General features: G+C 40.9%; 1 protein-coding gene across 1 annotated transcript in view; it reads right to left on the bottom strand.

The window, feature by feature from the left end:
* Window positions 1–19,153, bottom strand: part of LOC140721093 (NACHT, LRR and PYD domains-containing protein 3-like) — a 107,089-nt gene that overhangs the window by 75,496 nt on the left and 12,440 nt on the right. The window contains exons 2-6 of the mRNA XM_073035958.1: window positions 12,275–12,362; window positions 10,516–10,682; window positions 7,701–7,872; window positions 7,537–7,602; window positions 1,947–3,696 (exon numbers count right to left, since the gene is read on the bottom strand). Of these exons, the coding sequence (XP_072892059.1) occupies window positions 1,947–3,696; window positions 7,537–7,602; window positions 7,701–7,872; window positions 10,516–10,682; window positions 12,275–12,284 (2,165 nt within the window). The 5' untranslated portion in view covers window positions 12,285–12,362. The remainder of the gene's footprint in view (window positions 1–1,946; window positions 3,697–7,536; window positions 7,603–7,700; window positions 7,873–10,515; window positions 10,683–12,274; window positions 12,363–19,153) is intronic.

Raw genomic sequence — 19,153 nt, 5'->3', positions numbered from 1 at the left:
GTGCAGTTCTGATCACCGAACTATAGGAAGGATATCAGTAAGTTTGAAAAAGTGCAGAGACGATTTACTAGGATGTTGCTGGGTCTTCAGGAGTTAAGTTACAAGGAAAGATTGAACAGGTTAGTACTTTATTCCTTGGAGCGTAGAAGAATGAGGGGAGATTTGATAGAGGTTTGCAAAATTATGAGGGTATAGACAGGGTAAATGCGAATAGGCTCTTTCCACATAGATTAGGAGAGATAAATATGAGAAGACATGGCTTCAGCGTGAAAGGGGAAAGGTTTAGGAGGAACTTCTTCACTCAGAGGGTGGTGAGAGTGTGGAACGAGCTGCCATCTGATGTGGAAAATATGGACTCACTCTTAAGCTTTAAGAATAAATTGGATAGATACATGGATGGGAGAGGACTGGAGGGTTATGGACTGGGTGCAGGTCAATGGGACAAGCGGAATAAGGTTTTGGTACAGACTAGAAGGACCGAATGGCTTGTTTTCTGTGCTGTAGTGTTCTATGATTTTATGATTCTATGGGGAGGAGAGTTCCCACAGGCCAAAGGAGGATGGGGATGGGGAAGAGAGAACCCACAGGAGGAAGGAGGATGGGGAAGCGAGATCCCACAGGAGGAAGGGGGATGGGGAAGAGAGAACCCACAGGAGGAAGGGGATGGGGAAGAGAGAACCCACAGGAGGAAGGGATCCCACAGGAAGAAGGGGATGGGGAAGGGAGATCCAACAGGCGGCATGGGAGTGTGGAAGAGAGATCCCACAGCAGGATGAGACATGGGGAAGAGAGATCCCATGGGAGGAAGGGGGATATCGAGAGAGATTAAACAGGATGAAGGGGGAAGGGGTTGAGAGATTGGCCAGGAGGAGGAGGGATGTGGAAGAGCGTTCCCACAGGAGGATGTGGGATTAGGAAGATAAATCTCACAGGGGGAAGAGGGTTGGGGAAGAGAAATTCCACAGGACAATGGGGCATGCCAAAGAGAGATCCGACAGGAAGAAGTCGATGGGGGAGAGAGATCCCACACGAGGAAAGGGTATGGGGAAGAGAGTTCCAACAGCAGGAAGGGATGTGGAAGAGAACTCCATAGAAGGAAGGGGGATTGGGATGAGCGATCTCATAGGTGAAAGGGGGATGGGGAAGAGAGATCTCACAGGAGGAAGAGGGATGGGGAGGAGAGATCCCACAAGAGGAAGGGGGATGGGAAAGAGAGATCTCACAGGAAGGGGGGTGTGATCCATTCCACAGACATTCCACAGGAGGATGAGGAAAGAGTAATAGAGAGCCCACTGGAGGAATGGGGATGGGGCCTAGATTCCAAAGAATGGAAGGGGGATTGGGATGAGAGGTCCCACAGGAGGATTCCAAGGGTAAACGATAATCTTACAAGACGAGAGGATGCAGAATTTTTTTGTACGTGTGTTTTGGGTCTGAACAGAGGCCCAGAGGAAATGCGCCCTCCCTCTTTGCATATCTGGAAGTGAGCAAAGTCACACATGGGGAAGGGCAGGGGAGGACAATCTCACAATGGTATTTCTTTCCTTTTCACTGGGGCAGTCTGCTGACGGTGTCTTGTCCCTCACCGGGAATGGGGTGTAAAACTCTGACCCAACTGCTGCAGTCAGTGTCGGTCTGGGTGTCAGTAACAGTGAGAAGGAACATTGTCAATGGACGTGTCACAGGCAGCGAGAAACACGGCCATTCCCGTGATTTGCTACCATTTAACCAATGGCCGTTGTTCACTGATCTGATGAAGTCTCCAACATCCCTTCACAAGGAACCACAGAACCTTCCCGTCCTTGGGGAATTACTGACCAATCCCCGTGGGCATTTGTCACAATTCTTCACAATCTGATTTACTATAAATTTACTGAAATTCCTTTACATTGAAACAACACAATGAGACAGTTTCACAGTTCAGCGTGAGAGATTAACCAAGTTACCTCAACTCCTGGCACTTGTGCAGCCCGGGTCCCAGCCGCTGGATTCCTTCACACTGAATGTGGCAGTTCCCCAGGTCGAGGTGTTTTATTGTATCACAATATCCGATGACATGAGACAGGACCGCGCAGTCAATCGGGGTCAGTGTCATTCCACTGAATGAAAGTGTTTTCACAGATCCCAGTGCGGCCTGAGCCAGTCTACGATTCTGAGACTCAAACAGGTAGTGCAATGTGTTCAGGAGGCTCCTTTTACCAGCTTCACTCTCTGTGTTTCCACTCTGGCGTTTAACCTCCTCCTTCACCCAGTCAATCACCCGGCAGGTTGTTTGATGAGGGAATGGACCCAGAAACTCCTCCAGACCCCGAGCTGTCATTGGGGAGGAGAGACCAGCAACAAAACGGAGAAACACCTCAAATCGCCCATCCGTCGTGTTGTGGGTTTCAGTGAGGAATTTCAGGATATCCCCGGGATGTGGATTCAGGAATTGTGCGACTGCAGCTACAAACTCTTGGATGGTGAGGTGTGGGAATGTGTACACCACGCTCCGGGCAGAATCCTCTCTCTCCAAAAGCTCCATCAGGAACCCGGACAGGAACTGGGAAGGCTGCAGATTGTAGTTGATCAAATCTCCATCTGTAAACACAATCTTCCTCTCAGACACTCCTCTGAAGGCCATCTGACCAACCCTGAGTAACACATCACGGGGGTTCTCAATATCACGGCCGTGGTTTTTCAGGATGTTGTAAATATAGTAGGAGTACAGTTGGGTGATGGTCTTGGGAACTCGCTGTGGGTCCCTGACTCTTTGTGTGAAGAAGGGGCCCAGTACCAGAGCGAGGATCCAGCAGTAGGAGGGGTTGTAGCTCATGGTGTACAGGATCTCGTTCTCCTCCATGTGTTTGAAAACAGCTTCCGCCACTGTCTGATCTTCAAAATACCTGATGAAATATTCCTTCCGTTCTTCACCAACAAATCCCAGGATTTCAGCCCAGACACTGATGTCTGCCTTTTCCAATAAATGTAACGCAGTGGGACGGGTGGTCACCAGCACTGAACACCCTGGGAGCAGCTTGTGCTGGATTAAACTGTACACAATGTCAGACACCTTGCACTTGAATTCAGGATCTGTGTACTGTGGTTCTGTGTCTCTCCAACCATCAACAAAGTTGATTTTGTCCTTGAATTCATCCAATCCGTCGAATACGAACAGCAGTCCCTCTGTCTGTTTCCAGACCTCTCCCAGAATATTCCCAAAGTAGGGGTAATGATACAGAATCAGTTCTTTCAGGTTTATTCTGCAGTTAATGGTGTTTAAATCCCGGAATTTGAAACTGAAGACAAACTGGAACTGTTGGTATATTTTCCCCGTGGCCCAGTCATAAACAATCTTTTGTACCATTGTTGTTTTCCCGATCCCCGGGACTCCGGCCACTGCTGCGGACATCCCGGATTTGTTTCCAAAGAAAAGTCTTTCGAATTTTTGAACAAAGCTCTTCTTGAATAACTGATCAGTCCGGATTTTTTCCAGCTTACCACGGAGACCTTTTTCTCTCCACTCCTCGTGGTCTCTGCCTCTTGCCAGCAGCTCATGTTCCACCAGTCTCCGATCTCGAACAGTAGAAATGACCGTGAGCTCAGCGTATCGATCAACCAGCTGGAAAACCTTCACCTTCTCCCTCATCAGGATCGTGTTCACTCTCAGTTTTTCAGTTTCTGCCCACAGAGTCTCCATGTGTTTCCTTCGAACATCTTATGACGGACAGAAATAGGTTGTCAATGCCTGATCTGATGAACATGGAGCTCACAACATATTTTCTTTAATAAAAAAAATACTCGTTAAAGACACTGTTTGGGTGAAATCGGGTGATCAGAGATTAGAGTGTCTGAAAATGAACGATGGCCCAGAAACATTTCTGATCTGATTCAGATCCACTGTTAAAGGCTCCACTCTCCCCTCTGTTGGTAGTTTGCAGATTCCCCGGTGTTCCAGCGAGCACCAAGTGCACACGTGATTCTGGAGAGGAGAGTGTTGTGTGGAGCGGGTGGTTTCACTGCTTTCACTGCTCAGCTTCTGCTGAACTGTGCAACCCTGCAGAGGGTAACAGTGGGGCTGAGGGGGCATTTACTTGCTCTACTGACTTCTCTCACAATGGACCCCATGTTCTTGACACTCCTTCAGGATGAAGCTGTCAGTACTGAGCCACAGAAAAGGAACATAATTTCAGTTTCCTTTTCCAGGCTGAGCCAGTCACGATGTAACATACCCCGCACTGGTCTACAGTCTCTTATTCTCCGAGGAGCCAGTACATGAACTCAGTCAATTCCCCGATGATGTGCGGAAGAGCAGCAAGCTGAAGAGGATGGCAGCGGTCATAGGGAACTCTGAAGTCAGGAGGACAGGTAGGCGATTCTGTGGACACCGATGGTACTTTGCCTCTCAGGTGCCATTGTCCGAAATGTTTCTGGACGCGTCCACAATATCCTGAGAAGGGAGGTTGAGCAGCCAGAAGTCGTGACAAACATTGGTAACAACGACATAGGAAAAGCAGAGGGAGGAGGTCTGGAAAACAGAACACAGGGATTAGGAAAAAAGCTGAGGAACAGGACCTCAAAAGTAGTGATCTCAGGATTGCTGCCTGTGCCACCCGACAGTGGCAATAGGAATAGAATGAGGTGGCAGAGAAATGTGTGGCAGAGCATTTGGAGCAGGGGGCAGGAATTCAGATTTCTGGATAATTGGGACCACTTCCGGGGTAGGTAGGACCTGTACAAAAGGCACGGGTTGCACGTGAATCCGATGAGGACCAATATTCTTGCGGGCAGATTTACTGGAGCTGTTGGGAGTGTTTTGGCCGGGGGACTGGAACTAGGACGATGAGGACCAATATTCTTGCGGGCAGATTTACTGGAGCTGTTGGGAGTGTTTTAACCTAAAATGGCCGGGGGACTGGAACTAGGACGATAAAGCTGTGGATGAACCAGCAGGTTTACAAGTAGATGATGGGTTTAACATGAATGTAAGGAAGGACAAGCCAATGACTGGGTTCAAATACAGACGGACCAAACTGTTAAATTGTACCACATCGACAACATTCAAAAGGGCGGAGATGCAGGACTAAACGCATTGCATTTAAATGCACGCAACATTCAGAATAAGATGGACGAACTTTTGGCGCAATTAGAGATTGGTCGGTATGATGTTGTCGGCATCTCTGAGTCGTGGCTGAAAGAGGACCATAGCTGGGAGCTTAACGTTAAAAGATTTACGTCTTATCGAAAGGACAGGCAGGAAGGCATAGGCGGAGGTGGTGTGGCCGTGTTCGTTCAAGATGGAGTCACATCTTGATAAAGAGGTTACATAGGGTTAGAGAATGTTGAATCTTTGTGGGTGGAGATAAGAAGCTACAGGGGTTAAAAAAAGCTTTATGGGAATCTTATATCGGCCTGCAAATAGTAGCGAAGGTGTGGGGTTGAGATTGCAAAGGGAGCTGGGAAAGGCGTGTCATCAAGGTGATGACATAATTCAATATGCACGGGGAATTCGAAAATCAAACAAACTAGTCTTTTTGAAACTACTCAGGAAAATTCTGTCTTTGATTGGGTGTTATGTAATAGCCCGGATCTTATAAGGGAGCTTAATGCAAAAGAACCCTCAACTGGTAGTGATCATAATATGAGTGAATTCATACTGCAGTTTGAGAGGGAGAAGCATAACTTATGGTATCAGTATCGCTATGGAATAAAGCGAATTACGGAGGCACGAGAGAGAAGCTTACCCAGGTAGATTGGAGAAGCATAACTTATGGTATCAGTATCGCTTTGGAATAAAGTGAATTACAGAGGCACGAGAGGGAAGCTTTCCCAGGTAGATTGGAGAAGCATAACTTATGGTATCAGTATCGCTTTGGAATAAAGTGAATTACAGAGGCACGAGAGGAAAGCTTTCCCAGGTAGATTGGAGAAGGATACCAGTGGAGATGACGGCACAGCAGAGATGGCTGAAGCTTCCTGGAATAGGTCACAAGTTGCAGGATAGGTATGGCCCATGGAGGAAGAAGTTCTCAAGTGTCACGTGTCGGCAAACATGGTTGACAAAGGAAGTTAAGGATTGCATAAAAGCCGAGGAAAGGCCATGCAAGATAACAAAAGTGAGGGAAAGTTGGATGAATGGAAAACTTTTAAAATCCAACAAAAGGCAACTAAAAAAGCGATAAGAAGGGAAAAGATGAAATGTGAGGGCAGAAAAGCCAATAATATAAAACAGGATAATAAACACTTTTTTCAGTTATATGAAGAGTAAAAGGGAGGTGAGAGTTGATACTGGAACACTGGAAAATGATGTTGGTGTGATAGTAATAGTGGACAAACAAATGTCAGAATAACTTAATGTGTACTTTGCATATATCTTCACTGTGAAAGACGCTAGCAGCATGCAGTGGTCTGCGAGTGACAGGAAGTAGGAGTGAGTGCCATTGCTATTTCAAAAGAAAAAAGTTCTTGGTATACTGAAAGCCCTTAAGGTGCAAAGTCACCTGGGCCAGATGGACTACATCCCAGAGATCCGAGGGAGGTTGCTGAGAAGATGACGGTTGGATTGGTCATGATCTTTGAAGAATCACTTGATTCGGGCATGGTCCCGGAGGACTGGAAAATTGCTATTGTCACTCTAGTCTTTAAAAGGGGGAAAGTCAAAAGAAGGAAAATTATTGGCCAGTTAGCTAAAACACGGAGACTGGAAAGAGTTGGAGTCTCTAATTAAGGTTGAGGTTTCGAGGTACTTTGAGACTAATGACAAAATAAGTTAGCAATGTTTCTGTTAGATTTTACGGTGGAAGTAAGAAGCAGGCTGGACAAAGGAGAGTCAGTGGATGCCATTTACTTGGATTTTCAGAAAGCATTTGATAAGGTGCCGCACACGAACCTGCTTAACCAGATAAAAATCTATGGTGTCACTGGAAAGATACTGGCACGTGGAGCGGAATTGCTGACAGGCAGCAGACAGCGAGTGGGAATAAAAGGGGCCTTTTTCTGATTGACTGCCAGTGACTGGTGGTGTTCCTCAGGGATCAGTATTGGGACCGCTGCTTTTCAGATTGTTTGTCGATTATTCAGATGATGGAATAAATGTATTCGTGGCAAAGTTTGCGGATGATACAAAGATAGGTGGAGAGGTAGGTACAGCGATTGCAACAGGACAGAGGCCGATGGGAATGTCTGTTTATCAAACTCATAGAGGCCTCTGTGTGCCGATCCCGAGACTGGGAAGGTGCCGGGTGTTGTGACAAATGCAAATTGCTTCCTGTCCTTCAGCCACAGCAACAAAACCTGTCTCCCAGATTCTGACCATCTCTAAAAAGGCCTCTAAAGAGACGTATTCAGACTCTCAGAGTGAAATAACAACAATAACCTGTCTCCCAGACTCTGACAGTCTCGAAACAGGCCTCTAAAGAGACGTATTCACACTCTCATTGTAAAATAACAACAAAAACCTGTCTCCCAGACTCTGACAGTCTCGAAACAGGCCTCTAAAGACAGGTATTCAGACTCAAAGTGAAATAAAGGCTTTGAGCTTTCCAGTCCATCACTTACCTTTCAGATGTCTGGGCACTTCAGATAAACCCCGCTCAGTGTCCATGTAGGCGAACTGGCCGTCACCTGTTCAAACAGATTAACCTGCATGAAGTCTGTTCTGTGTAGTACTGTAAATTCATCAGCATTTACATCTGTAACACACAGTGTATTGTTCACCCTACCACATTCCCGTATTTCATTCAGTATTCTGCTCAGCTTCGGTAAGTGGTGATGTAGTTTCACAAAGGATTCCCACATCACCCTCCGGGCCCCGGAGCCCTTCTCCATTACCAGATCCAGGAGGAGTTTGGAAGCGCCTGCTCGGTTTCCCTTCTCCGCGAGCTCAGTCACGCTCTGTAATGAACAATGGGGAAAATATTGAGGAGCGGAGGGATGGGCACAAATCTACCCTGAACATGGACTGACCCAGCATATTCTGCAGGACAAAGATCACTGAGAGCCATTGAAGTGTTCGTTGCAGGAAAGATATTTTAAAAGAATTTAGCGTTGTCAGTCATGACTTTCTGAATGCCACAGATTGCAGAGTACTTACCCATTTGGCAAGGTTTAAAAGGAGCAGACATAGTGTGAGTGAGCCAGAGATAGGTAGGTTATTGAGGCTTTGTGTCAGAGAGGGTTCAGTGAGGAGAGGCGGAGGATTTAGGTCGATCTTGGGTAATATTTCCCTTCTCTGTTTCACTGTTAGAACAGTGGGAATGCCAGGCAGCATAGTGGGATGCTCTTCCTACAGGGTGCGGCAAGTCAGGGAGACCTCCAGTCTCCCTGACAACTGCACTTTCGGGAATTTCATCCAGCTGCAGCTTCTTACATACTGTGCTGAGGAATTGGAGCTGGAGCTGGATAAACCCGGGATCACTCGGGAGACTGAGAGGTTGACTGACAGACTTTACAGCGAGGGACCTATACCCAAGGCGCAGGACACAGGAAACTGGGTGACTGTCAGGAGGGGGAAGGGAGCAGGCAGCCACTACAGGAAACTCCCTGTAACAGGTATACGGCTTTCTGTTTCGGGGTATGGCCTCGCAGAGGAAAGCCACGGTGATTATGCCTCTGGCTCTGAGTTTGGCTTTGTGACTCAGAAGGGATGAGAATTGCTGATCTGCACTGACAGGGGGAATTCAATGGTCAGGAGAACAGACTGGAGATTCTATTTACGAGAACAGGATTTTTGGATGGTGTCTTGCCAAGGTCAGTGATATCTCGTATCGACTATGAAACTTTCTTAAGGGCAGGATGAGCAGGTCTTGGTCCACGTTGGTACCAATGACAAGAGTAGGAAGTGCGATGAGATCCTGCAAAGTGATACAGATCCAAAATATCTTGTAAGTGTTATCGAAGGTAGATGGCGTTGTAAAGCTTTTTGGACATGGGGCTTCATAAATCAAAATATTGAATACAGAAGTTGGGATATTATGTCAAAGTTGACGTTGCAGAGGCTAATTTGAAGCAATGTGTACATCTACCTCCCGGAATGATATCAATAAGATTGAACGAATGCAGAATAAAATACAGATTGTTGCCAGGAGTTGAGGATCTAAGATATAGGGAAAGTGTGAATAGGTTAGGATGTTATTTCAATAGAGTGCAGGAGGACCATGAGAGATGTGAAAGAGATATACACGTTAATAAAAGGTATAGAGAGAGTGAGTGCGAAAATGCATTTATTACTGAGGTTGGGTGGGACTGGAATTAGAGATCATAGGGTAATGATCACAGGTGAAAGGCAATAGGAGGGGGAACTTGTTCACTCAGAGGTTGCTGAAGAGCGCGGAACGTGCTGCCATCTTAATTAGTCGATGTACATTCGAGTTGATTATATAAGATCAGTTTGGATAAGTTCATTCAATGGGGGAGTTATGGATGTCTCCAGTCCGGGTTCCGATCAATGGGACTAAGCAGATAATAGGTCGGTGTGGACTAGATGGGCAGAAGGGCCTGTTGCTGTACTGTAGGGTTTGATGACTATGACTAGGTGATACTATGGCCGGGTCAGTGTTGCTTTTCGCCAGGGTAATCCCTGGTGAACCGCAGCAGCTTCACACTTCACTGCCAGGCTCCACGAGGGGTCCAGTGCCAGCCAACAGCTGGAAACTGGCAGTGAGGAGCAGCCAGCAAACTCAGGACTATTGTGCGTGTGTGACAGACCAAAGCCGACTGGTGGGAATGTTGAGTAAGAAGATTGGACTGAAATTGTCAGCTGCCTCACGTGGAATGTAGTGTTCAGTATGTTGTCTGGCTCTTCACTAATATTCATTCTGGGTAGTAATAGGTGAACGCACTCCAGTAGCACGAGGACCATTGGAAAGCTGTTTCTTTGTAATTCCATGTTAGCTGTAGATGTTTAGAATATTTTCAGTGGCACTAATGTTGCACTTCCCATGTTAACAGTATATGCTGTGGTAATTACAAACTCAAATTGGAACAGTCACAGGGAACAGAAGGTAACAGAAACATGAGGCATGTTGGGATATTGATCAAAATAAGAGTCAACAGTTCAAATGAGAGACGATAGTCAGTGTTGCCTGAGTTGAAAATGGGGTTGAAGGTGGACTGAGAATGAGCTGAGAAATAAGTCACTATATATTTGATTTGTGGGAAACCCATGGGTCATCAGGAGAACACATTGATGAATGGCCACTAAGGTCGAACATTGGGAACATGGTATGATGTCAGAGAGAGTGGTGTAAAGTGGTTTTCTGTTCACTTGCAATGTCCGTCAAGTGTCACATCACTAAATTCACCTCTCAATCATTGCCTGTATCCTAATCTGTCTATAAATGAATGTGATCAGAAAACTGGAGAGAGACTTGTATTAGTTAATAAAGGTTCAGGGTTTCCGCAGATGAAAACTCTTTTCTTGATGTTCACCACAAGCATTACAGGATTTTCACAGCCCAGAGGTGCCGTTACACCAGTTCTGTCGGTCTGTGATAGATTCTGTAGAATCGACACTCAGTCTATGTTCCTCCCACTTACGTGATACTCTGGCCCGGTGAAGTGATCCTTGGCCATTAACATGAAGCTGACTCTCTCCACACCCTCCTCAATCGCCTGCTCCAGTCGCTCCTTGTAGAATCTCGTCAACCGGAACAGTTGGTGATCCTCACAATTTGACAGGAAGGCGGAGATGGCGGAGTTCAGATCTGTAGTCGGTCATAGAACATAAAATAATAGATGTACCATGTGTATGCAGACACGATGCCAATTTAAACCAATCCCATCTTCAGGAACACGGTCAATGTCCCTCCGTTCCCGGCCTACCTATGAGTTCAAACGCCTCTCAGACGATGCTGAGTATCTGTTTCCATTCCCTCCCTCGGCAGCTCATCCCAGACACCGATTACTCTCTGTGGAAAACATGCATCCTAAATCCCCTTTAAACTTTACCATCTAAACTTAAACCTGTTACCTCAGGTTTTTGTGGTGAAACTCTTCTGCACCCTCTACAGACCCTCCACATCATTCTCGATTTGTGCACAATACTGAAATTGTCTCTTAACCAACGTGTATCCAGTTACAGTCTAACTTTAACAAATACCTCAACTCATCGTTAGCACACTACCAATTGTGTTGCCACCTTCAGGGAGCTATGCATACCCATCACAAGACCCGACAGTACATCAATCTTATTATCAGTCCCAACATTCACTGTGCACATTGCTCGCGAATTTGATTTCTCAAAATGCAACTTCTCACATTTGCCTGAATTATCTGTACTTGGTGACTCTCTGTTCCTATTTCTAACTGGATGCTGAACACTTTGACAACAGTCCCAAATTTATTCAACTCCTCCAACTCTGTAAATCAATGAATAAGTCCACCCAGTATATCATATGATTAACCTATTTGATTCACACACACGACGCATGGTGAAACAGTGATCCTTGCGGACACGACTGATCACAGACCTTCAGCCAGAACAACGCTCCTCTAGTGCTGACTCCATTTTATGTACCCAGGATGACTTTGAAATCAATTTACAGATTCTCAGTCCGAAACGCTGAAGGTTATTTTTTCTCTATAGGTGCTTCCTGACATGCTGGGTTCCTCCAGCATTTTGTACGGTGCCCTCTCCACTTATTATCTTGTTTTACTTTAATCCTATTCGCCAAGGTCATTTCATTGCTTCAGTAGCCCCCCCCCCCCCGATTCCCTGTGTACAATTTCTCTTGTTCACTGTCTCCTGCACCCAGCCCGTCCTCCCTCAATATAACGTTCTTTAACTCGGCCACAGAAAACAAACACCGGGAACTCCCCTCACCTCCATTGTGCAACAACCCGTTAATCTGGGGAGAATTCACCATTGCCCTTCCAAACAGAAAACAACATCTGTTTCTCTCAATGGTTGTTGGAGGCATTTCCCACATCAGGGCGTACCAAATGCTGACGGAAATTCTGTCTGTTCCCTTGACTGTTACATTGCCCGCTGTTGTATTCCTTTCTGAGTGTTACCCACCCCCACCTTATTCAGGGGCTCCTTCTCCTTTCACTCAGGTGAAGATTTGTGTGGTGAGGGGACTGATTCGACCATTCCCCTTGTTAGGTCCCTGCGCTGGAGCTGGTGAATTGTTCCAATGCTCATGGATGCTTTACCAGTTGGAACAATGACCCCGTTTGATGCTACTTTCTCTCTGCCCCTTTATCGCCCAAGTTTATCCCTCTGAATTATTGATGATTTGACTACACGTGTAACATGATGACAGAGTTTTAATGAGAAAGAGGCCAGTGAGCATACCTGTGTCCATTCTGACTCTGTCGTTGGTTGATTACCGTCTGCTTGTCTGACGTCCGTGTGGAAGAAAGCCCCACCTGCTGGCAATGACCTGAATTACACAAATAAAAAAGTATGATTCAGTTACACTGTCCTTCAAATTTAAAACACTTTTGTAAGGTCACTGCTCACTCTCCGACATTCCAGGGAGTAAATGGAGATTGGTACAAAGACCTCCAACTGAACACAAATTTCAAGAAGATAGCAAGGAAATATAATATAATATATATGGAGAGTATAACATCGGTAGCTGAGCGAAGGGCGCTGAGTAGGCTACGGTCAATTATGGAAAACCCTGAACATCCTCTACATAGCACCATCCAGAGACAGAGAAGCAGTTTCAGCGACAGGTTGCTATCGATGCAATGCTCCTCAGACAGGATGAAGAGGTCAATACTCCCCAATGCCATTAGGCTTTACAATTCAACCGCCAGGAGTAAGATATGTTAAAGTGCCGGGGTTGATTGTATTTAATGTATTTAAGTAAACTACTTAAGAACTTTTTAAAAGCTATTATTAATGCTTTTTGATAGAGTGATTTAGATGCATATCATATTTTTACTTAGTTAAGTATTGTATGTAATTAGTTTTGCTACAACAAGTGTATGGGACATTGGAAAAAATGTTGAATTTCCCCATGGGGATGAATAAAGTATCTATCTATCTATCTATCTATCTATAAGGAAGCTTATTAAAGGAGCGATGCAGTGAAGCTGAAGAAGCCAAATGAATTGGAAAAAAAGAAGAGATCTGTTGCAGAAGATTAGAGAAATTAAAGGAACATTTCATGTAAAATGAGCATAGGTAGAGACAAAGAAGGGAAGGACCTTACAGAAGCAAAGGACATCAAAGGGAGTTGGCAGGAACACACAGAAGAATTGCAGAAAGATCCGACAGCGAAGACACCTGTAATGACTCCCTCATCGATCTAGAGCCAAGCATTCTGGAAAGTGAAGTCGAATGGGCGATAGAAAATATTGCCAATAATAAGGCTGCAGGATGTGACAGGATTTCAGTAAAATTGTTAAAAATTCTAAAAGGTGATGCTGTAAAAATGTTGCATGCAATTTTCCAGCAGATCTGGGAAAATATAAACAACAATGACTTTTAGGCTGGATTAAGATCCGTTTTTATCCAAATACCGAAGAACGGAAATGTAAAGTATTGTTCAAATTACCGAAAGTTTTCACGTGCTAGAAAGGTAATGCTAAAGATTGTGCAAGCAAGACCCGAGCAATATATGGAACACAAACTGCCAGATAGAAGCTGCTTTTAGAAGAGGCAGAAGCACCAGAGACCAAATTGCTAACCTACGCTGGATAATGGAGAAATCGCGAGAATTTCAGAAAAGTATTTATCTATGTTTTATTGACTACTCTAAAGCCTTCAGCAGTGTGGTCCATAATAAACTATGGCAAATCCTTAAAGAAATGGGAATACCTGGACATCTGTTCTGCCTTATGAGAAACTTGTACAAAGATCAAGAAGCAACAGTTAGAACGACACAGAACAACAAACTGGTTCAAGATTTGGAAAGGAGTATGACCTGCTGTCACCCTGTTTGTTTGTTTTTCCAATTTATTTATTTATTAAATGTTTAGAAAATTACAAAGAATAAATGTGATGATAAAATAGTAAGAAAAAGAAAAATAATATTAACCCTCCCCCCCCTTAACCCTTATCTAAAGAAAGAAAAAAAAGAAAGAAGAGAAAGATTGCCTGGATATCGAAGGATCCCCACATGCTCCATGGAGTTCAAAATAATTTTAATATTTATTTTTACTTTCCCCAATTACTTTATAATTTTATCTTCAAAGGACCTATGTATTTAATCCTATCTTTCGTAGGTATGGGAGCCAAATTTTCAAAAATATATCATATTCATTTCTTAGATTATATGTATTTTTTTCAAGTGGAATACAACTATATATTTCATTATGCCAATGATCCATAGTTAAATATAAATCAGATTTCCAAGTAACTGCGATAACTTTTTTGGCTACTGCCAATGCAATGTTCATAAATTTTTTCTGATACTTATTCAATTTAAGTTTCGGTATTGTGCCTTCAATATCTCCTAATAAAAATAATATTGGACTATGTGGGAGTTGTACTCCAGTAATTTGTTCCAATAAAAGTCTCAGATTTATGCAAAATGGTTGAATTTTAAAACAAGACCAAGTAGAATGTAAAAAAGCACCAATTTCTTGATTACATCGAAAACATTGGTCAGACATATTTGAATTTAATCTATTTATTCTCTGTGGTGTTATATATAATTGATGTAAAAAATTATATTGTATTTATCTAAGTCGAACATTTATTGTATTTATCATACTATCAGAACATAATCTTGACCAACTTTTTCCATCAATTTTAACATTCAAATCAGATTCCCATTTTGTCTTGATTTATGAATTCCTCATTTAATTGTCTGTTTTTGAATCAAGTTGTACATACAAGATGTAATTTTTTAAATTTTTCCTTTTTGAATTAATATTTCTATTTCACTAGGTTTTGGCATCAACATTGTTTGACCCAGCTTTTCTCGTAAATAAGCCTTTAATTGAAAATAACAGAAAAGAGTGTTGTTTGATATTTTATATTTATTTTTTAATTGATCAAACGACATCAATATACCTCCTTCAAAACGTTCAGCTATATATTTAATCCCCTTTTGGAACCAATTATGTAAAAGTTTATTATCTATTCTAAAAGGAATAAGCCTATTTTGAATTAAAGTTCTTTTTGCTAATAAAGATTTCTTTATCTCATCATCCATATTTACCTTTTTCCATAAATCAATCAAGTGTCTTAATATAGGAGATTCTGTTTTTTCCCGTATCCATTTGGATTCCCATTTATATATAAAATCTTCTGGTATGTTTTCTCCTATCTTATCTAATTCTATTCTAATCCATGCCGGGTTTTTCTTCATCAAAAAAAGATGCAATCAATCTAAGTTGATTTGCTTTATAATAATTCTTAAAATTTGGAAGTTGTAACCCTCCTAAATCAAATTTACATGTCAATTTTTCCAAAGATATTCTTGACATCTTTCCTTTCCAAAGAAATTTCCTTACATATTTATTCAGTTCTTGAAAAAACTTCTGAGGTAATTGTATTGGTAAAGTTTGGAATAAATATTGCAATCTAGGAAATATATTCATTTTTACAGCATTAACTCTACCTATTAATGTTATTGGTAACATCATCCATTTATCAAGATCCTCTTTTTTTAATAATGGCAAATAATTTTGTTTATATAAATTTTTTACATCATTATCAACTCTAATACCTAAATATTTTATCCCATTTATTGACCATCGAAATTGAGTTACTAATCGACATTGATAATAATTTCCTTTGGTAAGGGGTAAAATTTCACTTTTATCCCAATTTACTTTATACCCTGATACTTTCCCATATTCTTCCAATCTAAAAGATAATCTTTGCAAAGATTGCAATGGGTTTGTTAAATAAATCAAAACATCATCAGCAAATAAATTAATCTTATATTCTTCTTGATTAACGCTAAAGCCCCCAATGTCTGAATCTGTTCTGATTAATTCAGCTAATGGTTCTTTTGCCAATACAAATAAAGCAGGTGATAATGGGCAGCCTGGTCTAGTTGACCTCGTTAAGCAAAATGGTGTTGAAATCTGACCATTTGTAACTACTTTAGCTTGACGATTAGTATTTAAGGTTTTAATCCATTGTGTAAAAGATTTTCCTAACTCATATTTTTCCAATACTTTAAATAAAATATCCCATTCCAATCTATCAAATGCTTTTTCTGCATCCAAAGCAACTGCCACACTCATTTCCTCTCTTTTTTTGTGCCAAATGAATTATACGAAGTAACTGGGTTATATTATCCATTGATTGTCTGTTTTTAATAAAACCTGTTTGATCCATATGTATTAATTTTGGTAAATATTTAGATATTCTATTAGATAAAATGTTTGCTATTATTTTATAATCTGTATTCAACAAAGAAATAGGCCTATATGATGTTGGTTTTAAAGGATCTTTTTTTTTGGCAATACACTTATGATCGCTGTTAAAAAAGATTGTGGGAGTTTATGCATTTTTCCACTTGATATATTAATTCCATAAAAGGAGGAATTAATAAATCTTTAAATGTTTTATAAAATTCAGGAGGAAAACCATTTTCTCTTGGGGATTTATTACTCTGAAGTGATCCTAAAGCTTCTTCAACCTCTTTTAATGTAAAGGGCATATCTAATCCTTTGTTCTTCCAAATTTAATTTTGGAAGGGTTATTTGTGATAAAAATTTATCTATCTCAGCAATCTTATTTTGTGATTCTGATTGATATAGTTCAGTATAAAAAAATTTTAAAGTTTCATTAATTTCTAAAGGCTTATAAGTAACCTTATTTACACTTGTTCTAATTGCATTTATTGTTTTAAAAGCCAGTTCTGTTTTCAACTGCCAAGCAAGAATCTTATGTGATCTTTCACCTAATTCGTAATATTTCTGTTTAGTTCTCATAATTACTTTTTCTGTACGATATGTCTGGAGTGTATTATATTGTAGTTTTTTATTAACAAGTTGTCTTCGTTTTTCTTCTGTCATATATCATTGAGATTCTTTTTCTAACTTTATGATATCTTTTTCCAATTGATCTATTTCTGCCATGTATTCCTTCTTAATTTTAGATGTATAACTTATAATCTGACCCCTTAAATATACTTTCATCGCTTCCCATAATAATTTTATCCTCAACTGAATGTAAATTTGTATCCCAAAAAAATTGAATCTGTTTTTTCATAAAATCACAAAAATCTTTATGTTTTAATAAAATTGAATTAAATCTCCATCTATAGATCGATTCCTCCTTATCCATCATAATCATTGTCATTATCAAGGGGGAATGATCTGACAGTATTCTTGCTTTATATTCCACACTTTTCACTCTATACTGAATATTTTTTGATAATAAAGAAAATCGATCCTTGAGTAAGTTTTATGTCTATTTGAATAAAATGAATAATCACTTTCTCATGGATTAATTTTTCCTCATATATCAATCAGGTTTAAATCTTTCATTAATGATAAAGTTAGTTTTATTACTTTTGATTTTGTAGCAACTTTAGTTGACCTATCCAAAACTGGATCTAAACAAAAATTAAACTCTCCACCTATTAATATTTTATCATGTGCATCAGTCAAGTTCAAAAAACATTCTTGTATGAATTTTGCATCATTTTCATTTGGTGCATAAATGTTCATAAAAGTCCATAATTCTGAAAAAAATTGACAATGTATGACAGGTTACTATCGAAGCAATGCTCCTCAGACAGGATGAGGAGGTCAATACTCCCCAATGCCATTAGGCTTTACAATTCTACCACCAGGACTTAAGAACTTTTTAAAAGCTATTGTTAATGCTTTTTGGGATAGTGATTTGGATGCATATAATATTTTTTACTGAGTTGTATGTAATTGTATGTAATTAGTTTTGCTACAACAAGTGTATGGGACATTGGAAAAAAAGTTGAATTTCCCCATGGGGATGAATAAAGTATCTATCTATCTATCTATCTATCACATATCTCCCCACAGAATCAATTACTACATTTTGTATTTTAATTGGTAAAGTTTTATTAACCAAAATTGCAACTCCTCTCGATTTTGAATTAAATGAAGCTGCAATGACATTTCCAACCCAATCTCTCTTTAATTTCTTATGTTCTGTTTCTGTTAAATGTGTTTCTTGTAAAAAAGCTGTATCTCCTTTCATTTTCTTAATATATGTGAAAACTCTTTTTCTTTTCACAGGTCCATTAAGTCCATTAACATTAAAACTTAAAAAAACTAAGTAAATTAATCATTCATAATACCTTGGGAACTCTTTGAAATTCTCCATGTTGCTATGAGTCTGTCCCCAACCATCCAGACAAAAAAGAAAAATAGAAAAAAGGTAACTAATATATAAGGGAAAAAAAACAAAATACTCCCCCCCATTAATGTTGCGAATAAAAAGAACACAACATTACCCCCCCCCCCCATTTTACGGGTCATGGCAATTGCCATGATTGTACATGTGTAACTCGCAGCCATCGATCAGGAGCTCCTTCAGCGCCCCCGCAAAAATATATATTAGTGAAGAAAAAAAAAGAAAATAATTAATGTCTCTACTCCCAATTAATACTCAACTATTTTGTTTTCCTTATAAATGTCCGTCAAGTCCAACCTTATTTCAGTTTTCATCATTAGTCCACTTCATTTCTATAATTCTTTAGTCCTCTTCCTGGACATCAGGTAATTCTTGTACAAATTTCTCCGCTTTCCGGTAGTCAACGAAAAATCTTCTTTCTTCGTTATCCAGGAAAATTATCAATTTTGTTGGGTAGCTCAATAAAAATTTATAGCCCTTTTCCCATAAAGATTTTTTCACTGGATTAAATTCCTTCCGCCTCTTCAGAAGATCGTAACTTATGTCTGGATTTTAAAAAAAACTCTTTTCCCTTCTATTATCAATGGCCCATTTCTCTTTTTAGCACCTTGAGTAGCTGCCTTCAAGATCATTCCTTTATCTTGGTACCTTAAGCATTTTATCAAAATTGATCTTGGATTTTGATCTTGTTGAGGTCTTGGTCTTAAAGCTCTGTGTGCTCTTTCAATTTCAATTACTTGGCTTCCATCTTTCATTTCCAAAATTTTCGGAATCCATTCTTGAAAGAATTTTATTGGATTTTCACCCTCTGTACCTTCCATAAGACCAACAATTTTAATATTATTTCGTCTACTAGAGTTTTCAAGCAAATCTATTTTTCCAACATCCGTTTTCTTTCTATTGTCCAGGCAAGATTAT

This window comes from Hemitrygon akajei, unplaced genomic scaffold, assembly GCF_048418815.1.
Source record: "Hemitrygon akajei unplaced genomic scaffold, sHemAka1.3 Scf000050, whole genome shotgun sequence".
Taxonomy (NCBI): Eukaryota; Metazoa; Chordata; class Chondrichthyes; order Myliobatiformes; family Dasyatidae; genus Hemitrygon; species Hemitrygon akajei.
This window is presented reverse-complemented; position numbering and strand designations above follow the sequence as displayed.